This window comes from Amia ocellicauda, chromosome 14, assembly GCF_036373705.1.
Source record: "Amia ocellicauda isolate fAmiCal2 chromosome 14, fAmiCal2.hap1, whole genome shotgun sequence".
NCBI lineage: Eukaryota > Metazoa > Chordata > Actinopteri > Amiiformes > Amiidae > Amia > Amia ocellicauda.
The window spans coordinates 21,394,033-21,402,786 of NC_089863.1; the positions used below are offsets into that span (position 1 = coordinate 21,394,033).

The window sequence follows — 8,754 nt, forward strand, 5'->3', positions numbered from 1 at the left end:
TTAGTCTCTGTGTGTCGCCAGAGGGCGCCTGCGCACTGTTAATGTTCGCCCCATTCCCTCTACTCCTTCTAGGACATTAAAATAGTTTGAATTGATTTGCTTGTGTTGTGGCTCATATACACTGCGGTGGCAAAGCTGTGGACGTGACGACAAATCGGTCCAGACTCCAATTGCAATAAGACACCTTGAGCATGAAGAATAAAGGTATAACATTTACTAAAAACAGCACCCCCCCTGTTTCTTTCTTTCTTTCTTTCTCTCTCTCTCTTTTTCTCTGTTCCTGGAAGTTTTGTTTCCATGCTATGATGATGTAATTTCATTCCACAAGCAATGATGTCATGCTCCTCCTAGTCATCTGATTGGCTGTGGAATGCTGTGGTTAGAATGCCAAGGCAGTGCCAGCAGCTGGACTGGCAATACTGTAGCTCTGCTGAACACACAGTGACGCACTCACACACACACGGACACACACACTGATACTCTCACACATTCACTGACGCACTCACACACACGCACTGACACACTCTCACACACACTGACATGCTGACACAAAAACACTGACACACACACTCATTGACACTCTCACAGACACACTGAAACACTGAATGACACACTGTGAGACACATGGCACAGTCATCTGATTCCTGATGATACCATCACATGACCCTGCCTCCGTGCCCCATGTGACCACATGACTGACAGGTCAGGAGGTCAGAGGGAGACACACGCACACAAAGTGAGTGTGTGTGTGTGTGTTTTATGAGTGCTGGAGCAGTACAGTTTGAGAATTGAGCACAGCTGTGTATTAAAGGCCTTGAGGGACCATTAACACTGTGAGGGAGAGGGTGGGGGGTGTACCCGTTTTATTGGGCTGGAGAGGGAAGGGCGGTTTATTGGGGTGGGGGGTCAGACAGACTCAGACAGCCTGGGGGGGAGAGAGAGGGGGAGGGGGAGAGGAAGAAAAAGAGAGAGAGAGAGAGAGAATGAGAGCCAGGAAGGAGAGGCAGAGAATGAAGGAGAGAGAGTCCACACACACAGACCGCCCTGAGTCACCCTAAGCCTGGCGCTTGTTGATGATGTCACCGGGAGGGGCCATGCACTGGGAGGGCCTGTGTCCCACAGAGAGGGGGTTCAGGTGAGTGTGGAAGCAGCAGCCTTTCCTTACACAGAGAGAGGCAGGGGGCAGGAACTCACTCACTCTGCTTTCCTCTCCCTCTCTTCCCCCCTCTCTCTCTCTCTCTCTCTCTCTCCCTCTCCAATCTATCCTTTTCGCCCCATCTCTGTATTTCTCTTTTCCTCTCTCGCCTTCGTCCTCCTCCTCCTCCTCCTCCTCTCTCTGAGTATTATTAACCAGCCTGGTCCTAATTAGCTCACATCTGCTGTCAATCACAGCTGCCCTGTAAACCGATTGGCATTTCCTGCCCCGGGGGGACCCTCCACCTGTCCTCTCGGGCTCTGGGGCTTCCCATTGGCTGAAACCATCCGGCCTTCCCTGTTCCCCATTGGCCAATTTGGACGCCCGTTTGTCTGTCTGTGTGTCTGTCAACAAGGCCAGGCGCCACATTCCACACCTCCCATTGGTGACAGTTGCGATGCCGTCAGAAGTGTGTATCAATTGCACAGTCCCCCTGCCCCCCCCGACCCCACACACACACACACACATGTGCGTGTCAGTCAGTCCAGTCTGTCACCATGGAGACAGGGGGCAGGCTTCTCAGACCAGAGTTCACAGACTGACTGTCTACCTCTCTCTCCCTCTCTTTTTATACCTCCTTCTCTCTCCTTCTTTCCCAGAGTCAGCCTCTTAACTGCATGATTACACATTTTAATAGTGTGTGTGAACAGGTCATGTAGTTCTATAGTCCTTACCTCCTGCCCCGCCCCTGTCCCAGTCACCCACAGAGAGAAAGAAAGAGACGGAGGAAAGAGGTTGGGGGGAGTCTGGGGCCTCTTTATCTGCGCCCCCCCCGCACTTCCCCAGAGCTGCCCCAGACACAGAGGAGTCACACTGAGAGAAAACTGACAGTCATTCACACAGTCAGTCACCGTGCCAGTCAGTGTGTCAATCAGACAGTCAGTCAGTGTGTCAGTCAGTCAGTGTGTCAGTGGAGCCCATTCTCTCTCTCTCTCTAGTTGTGCAGTCAGTCATGTGTTAACGAGTGGAATGTGGAAGTGGGGAACGCCACTAATTAGAGGATTACACTAACGAGGAGGGGGTGATTCCTGACTGTCTGCCATCCGTGACTTACTGCCAGAGACAGAGAGAGAGAGAGAGAGAGAGAGAGAGAGAGAGAGAGAGAGAGAGAGAGAGCATGAATTGTGTGTTTGTGTGTATATCTTTGTCTGTTTGTGCGAATGAGTGTGTGTGTGTATAACTTTGGCTCTGTGTATTAATCTATTTTTTAATTAATTCAATCCGATGACATTTCTTCTGTCTCTCGTGCTCTTAGTGACCCAAAGCATTTAAGCAATTCCCTCTCTCTCTCTCTCTCTCTCTCTCTCTCTCTCTGATGATTAATGGATTGTGGCAGACCATTTATTACTGACACTGACAGAGCGCACACTGCCCCCCCACACACACTCACACTCATAACTCACTGTCTGTCTGCCAGTGTGCAAATCTTTGTGTATCTACAACTATCCTGTGTGTGTGTGTGTGTGTCTGCCCCACCCCCCCAGATATGATTGTCAAGGTGATTAATGAGTGCCACTTCAGAAAGCCCCCCCATCTTTGATCTCTTCTCTCTCCTCTTCTGTCACTGTCTGTGGTTCTCTCTCTCTCTCCTTTCTCCTACTGCCCCTTGCTCCCTCTCTCTCCGTCCCCTCAATTAGCTTCTTACAAGTATTAATTAAAATAAACACACAGACCAACACAGATCAAATGACAGAGAGAAAGAGAGAGATGGGGGGAAAGGGATAGACAGACAGACACAGAGAGAGAGAAAGAGTAGCAGAGAGAGAGAGGGGCAAAAGGGATGGATAGACAGAGAGAGAGAGAGAATGAGAGAAAGGGGCAAAAGGGATAGACAGACAGATAGAGAGAGAGAGAAATGCACAGAAATGTTTGTAGAGTATTGGGAACAGGTCAGGGGTCAAGGGTCACAGACTATGGTTGGGGTTAGAGGCTGATAGATACAGTGTTAGAGTAACAATAATAATAAGAAGAAGAAGAAGAAGAAGAAGAAGAAGAACCATAATAATTATAATAGATTCAGAGACATGTTATGCTTTATTGTTGTTGGACAGAAACCCACAAAATATCAAATACAATAAAATACAAAATAAAACAATGAAAGCAGGCAGAGTATAAAACTAATAAAATAAATATCAAGTCTAAAAGAGAAAGAGAGAGAGAGAGAGAGCGCAGAGCTGCAGGACAGAGACATACTGACCGACACACTGACTGACTGACACACTGACTGACCGACACATCTGTCTGCTCCTTGTTGTGCTAAACTTTGTAATCCCAGCCTTGGGAGAAAGAGAGAGCGAGAGGGGGAGAGGGATGGAGGGATGGAGGGAGCAGTGCGTGTGGGCGTGTCACTCTCTGACGTACACCCGGGTGCACACGACGTCATCGGCCGTCATCGTCTGCAACACAAACGCACATTAGCAACGCAAAACACCAGAACACAGACACACAACGCTGAGCGGGCGTGGCATGACCCTGAGCCAAAACGTGGGAGGGGGCGTGGCTTTACCAGTATGAGCTCGCCATCATTGGTCATCTCGCGCGTCCAGGCCGTCTTTGGCCCCTCCCCCTTCAGCAGGGTCTGCTCACAAACAATCCTACTGGTGCCCTCCCAGCGGGGAAAACTCTGAGAGAGAGAGAGAGAGAGAGAGAAATTAATACAAACACAAATTATTACATTATTCTCTCCATCTCTCCCCCTTTCCCTTCTCCCCCTCTCACATTGCAGGGTCTGCCGTCCACGGTCTGCTCGGTGAACTGCTCTCCCACGGTGAAGTTGATCTCGGTGGTCCGGACGCTGGTGCTGGTCTTGATGTAGAACGTCTCCCCCTGCTGGCGGACCTCCACCGCCGGCTTCGACGCGGCCGCCACGGCGATCTTCCTCAGCATCACGTTCACCCCTGCGCACAACGCAACACAACACAGAACAACACACGGTCAATGCACCGCTCAGTACAACGTGGTACAGCACAGGGTCCATTTGTAGAACAGTAGAAGGTTAACAGTACAGCACAGTGCAGTATAGTGCAGGAAATTTAAAAAAAAGCACTAGATGGCTTTTTTATCTGGTCATATCTACGTCATTTCAACGTGACATTGTTGTCTCTAACTGTCTTTCTCCCTCGCTCTGTTCCTGTCTCTCCCTCTCCCTCTCCCTCTCTCTCTCTCTATCCCTCCCACCCCCCCAGCTTTCTGTCTCTCAGTTTCCTGACAGGAAGGTGTAATAGATTATTTGTCCCCTGGGGCGACTCCAATAACTTCCCCTCCTGAGAGACACACTGGGGCAGCCCACTGACACTGAAGCAGACACACACGCACGCACACACACACACACACACGCACGCACACACACAGATAAAGACATACCCTACTTAGAAAACTGTACTGTCTCGTGAAGCCTGAGACACACCTCATTACCTCCCCCTATATAAACACACTATAAACTTTAAAACAAAAGCTGGCTCTCAGAGAGAAACCTGACCAGGCTCTGACAGACACACTGAGTCACTCTGAGCTGGCACAGGCCGGCCACCCTGCCACAGACAACATCGAGATGTGCGTGCGTGTGAATGTGTGTGTGTGTGTGTGTGTGTGCGAGTGCGTGGATTGGGGTGCAGGGTGGGGGGGTGCGTAGGGGGCTGACTGTTTTCTTGGCCCCAGGCAGAGAAACACACAGGGGTCAGTATGGAGAGGAAGCTGTGGAGTGGGGGGGGGGGCAGCGCTGACAGGTTGAGACCAGCTGTGGTCAGAGTCTTTGGCCCCTTAATCAGAAACAGAGAGAGAGAGAGGGAGAGGGGGAGGGAGGGAGGGAGGGAGGGAGTGAGAGGGAGAGAGGCGAGGGAGAGAGAGAATGAGGGAGGGAGAGAGAGAGTGAGGGAGGGATGAACATTGTACTGTTTCTGTACTACAGTCACCAACACTGAGCAGACAGGCTCCAGAGAACAGGCTGTAATGGACTGAGTACAGCACTCACAGCACAGACACACTGGGGCTACTGCACAGGACATACTGCACACACTGCACAGGACACACTGCACTCTGCACACACTGCACTCTGCACACACTGCACAGGACATACTGCACACATTGCACAGGACACACTGCACTCTGCACACACTGCACAGGACATACTGCACACACTGCACAGGACACACTGCACTCTGCACACACTGCACAGGACATACTGCACACATTGCACAGGACACACTGCACTCTGCACACACTGCACAGGACATACTGCACACACTGCACAGGACACACTGCACTCTGCACACACTGCACAGGACATACTGCACACACTGCACAGGACACACTGCACTCTGCACACACTGCACAGGACACACTGCACTCTGCACACACTGCACTCTGCACACACTACACAGGACACACTGCACTCTGCACACACTGCACAGGACATACTGCACACACTGCACAGGACACACTGCACTCTGCACACACTGCACAGGACATACTGCACACACTGCACAGGACACACTGCACTCTGCACACACTGCACAGGACATACTGCACACACTGCACAGGACATACTGCACACATTGTGCACAGGACACACTGCATACTACACACACTGCACATGATACTGTGAATACTGCACAGGACATACTACACACACTTCACAGGACACATTGCACACACTGCACAGGACACACTGCACACATTGCGCACAGGACACACTGCATACTACACACACTGCACATGATACTGTGCACACTGCACAGGACATACTACACACACTTCACAGGACACACTGCACTCTGCACACACTTCACAGGACACACTGCACTCTGCACACACTGCACTCTGCACACACTGCACTCTGCACACACTGCTCCACCACCCGCCTCCTCACCTGTCCCACTGACTGTCTGTCTCTCTCTGTCTCTCTCTCTCTTGCCAAGGCGCCCGACTTTTATTAACTGTCAATCAGCATCAGTCAGGAATGTCGCTGTGACGATCAGCACGGCGCAGGCCCGCGGAACCGGCTGGACGGGTTCGCCGAGCACAGACAACAATGGAGGGTCTGAGCAGAGGAGCCAAGAGAGTGCCTGTACAGCATCACCCCCCCCCCCCCCACTGTACAGCATCACATGCCCCAGTACAGTATCTATATCACCCCCACACACACACCATCTCCAGATCCACTGCACAGCAACGACCCCCCCAGACAGAGGAATCAGTGTGTGTGTGTGAGAGTGTGTGGTTTTGTGTGTGTGGTTGTGCCAAGACTTTATTTAAATGTGATACTGCATTAAATCACAACATTGACAGGTTGGGACCAGCATCTAGGAGAGGTACGAACAGACAAAGGGTGAGGGGGGATGAGAGAGAGAGAGAGAGAGAGAGAGAGAGAGAGAGAGAGAGAGAGAGGGAAGAGGGAAGAGGGAGAGACCTTCACCCAACTCAGCAACTTAATTGGTTAATCACTGAGATTGGTGGTGCAAAAGGAAAGCTACCCCCTGCTGGTCTTCCACCGCCACTGCCAACACAAATGACCGCTGACCCCGCCTGGAACTGAGTGTGTGTCTCACTGGGTTCAGGCGACTGGGAATTCCCCCCCCACCCGCCTCCCCCCATCACTTCAAAGTTGCCGGTACCACAGCTGTGCAGCGGGGGTCCGGGGTGGGGGGGCAGTCTGCGGCCGGAGATTGATGCTTCGCCTCGTCTACATGACAAAGCCGACCCCCCCCCAGCCCGCAGCGAGTGGCCGGGCACAGGCGCGTTTATAGGGCGGGTGCATCGTATCAATAACACTACTAATAAATCAGGAATTTGGAATAGCGTACGTATTAAACAGGTCAGTGTAACACACAACACACTGTCATACAATCGGGGGTTTCTGCACCGGCATTGCGTGTCTTATTACAGCAGGCTGAGCTATTCGGCGCGGCGGAGTATCCAGACAGACAGACAGGCAGGCAGCCAGTAAGGCAGACACACACGGGCAGAGAGAGGGAGAGGCAGACGGGCAGACGCAGAGGGACAGATGGACGGGACAGACGCAGAGGGACAGATGGACGGGACAGACGCACAGGGACAGATGGACGGGCAGTTGACAGACGTGTATTTCGGCTGTGGATGACTTAGGACTTGTTCAGTTGCCGCCAAACCTTTCCTATGGTAATGTAATCATCTTCATCTTCATCATCACTGTAACTTCCGCGTACCTCAGCTGTATTTTATCTCCCATCGTGCACGTCAGGTTTTGCCGTTGAGAGACAGACAGACAGCGGGGAGACGAGGTTTCTCCAACCACTGAATCCATACATGTGCTAAAGGTGGCACTTTTACTGGTGTCGGTGTGTGTTTTGCATGGTTGGACCTACAGGTGTCAGGGTGCCAGGGCTGGACACAGAGAGGCACGGAGACACATACAGAGACACAGAGAGGGACACGGAGACACACAGAGAGACACCCAGAGACACGGAGACACATACAGAGACACACCCAGGGACACAGAGGCACGGAGACACACAGAGACACGGAGAGGGACACGGAGACACACAGAGACACGGAGACACATACAGAGACACACCCAGGGACACAGAGGCACGGAGACACACAGAGACACGGAGAGGGACACGGAGACAGAGAGACCGTTGCAGAAGCAGTAAGAGTAGCACTGCTACAACTACTCCTGCTATACACTGCCACTACTATACTACTGCTATCGTTATGATTATGCTGATGATCGATAAGGACAGCTGTCGCTCACCCAGCGCTTTGAGCAGCTCCTCGAAGTTCTCGGAGCTCCGCATCTTCCAGTGGCCGGAGAAGTCGGGGATGTGTCCGTCCATCGCGGCGCGGAGGGCGGGTCCGGATCAATGAGATCAATGAGAGCGATCGGTATCCCGAGTGTAGGGAGGGGTAGAGGTCCAGGGCCGGTTAATCCGGAGCTGGGGAGTTGTGTGTGTGCTTTGTTTGGGTGTATAATTGATAATATTGCTCTGCCCGCCTGCGGTGACAAGTATCGGAATCACTATCTCACACACACACGCGTTTATACGTTGTGTCTCTTTCTCTCTCTCTCTCTCTCTCTCTCTCTCTCTCTCTTTCCGTTACTTTCTTCTTGTTCCACTCAAAGACAGATAATCTCCCCTCAGGACCTGTGTCTGCACCCTCTCTCTGCGCGTCTTTAACCCGTCTGCTGTCTGTCAACCCTCTGTGTGTGCGCGGCTCTGCTCTAATCCCGTCTAATCCCGCTCTGTCAGCGCTGCCTTTGAACCCGCAGCCGGGGCAAGCGGAATGGTCCTGTACGCCGGGCGATTTCTTTTGACTGGCGGCCGCCACGCCCCTCGCCACGCCCCTCCATGCCAGCGCTCTGACCCCGCCCCGCTCCCGTTGCCCTTCGCCAGGGCGGGGCGTGTCCATATGTCGGGACACGCCCACATACCGCGCAGGGTTCGGAGACACGCCCACCTCTCTCGCTGTGTCTTTTTATTTTTCTTTTTTTATATAAAGTTTTTTTTTATCTCGCCGCCCGGCCAGTTCTATTGACCGCACCCACCCGCCGCCACACACACTGAAATACATACACAACCACA

The 8,754-nt window shown here is 52.3% G+C and overlaps 1 protein-coding gene across 1 annotated transcript; it reads right to left on the reverse strand.

Annotated features, from left to right (window-relative positions):
• Window positions 1-3,210: 3,210 nt before the first annotated feature.
• LOC136767252 (cellular retinoic acid-binding protein 2) lies at window positions 3,211-8,467 on the reverse strand. Its single transcript, XM_066721024.1, has 4 exons — window positions 7,926-8,467; window positions 3,914-4,092; window positions 3,702-3,818; window positions 3,211-3,591 (listed from the first exon to the last, which is right to left on the reverse strand). The coding sequence occupies exons 1-4, from the start codon at window positions 8,005-8,007 to the stop codon at window positions 3,541-3,543; spliced, it is 429 nt and encodes a 142-aa protein (XP_066577121.1). The 5' UTR covers window positions 8,008-8,467; the 3' UTR covers window positions 3,211-3,540.
• Between the last annotated feature and the right edge of the window lie 287 nt (window positions 8,468-8,754).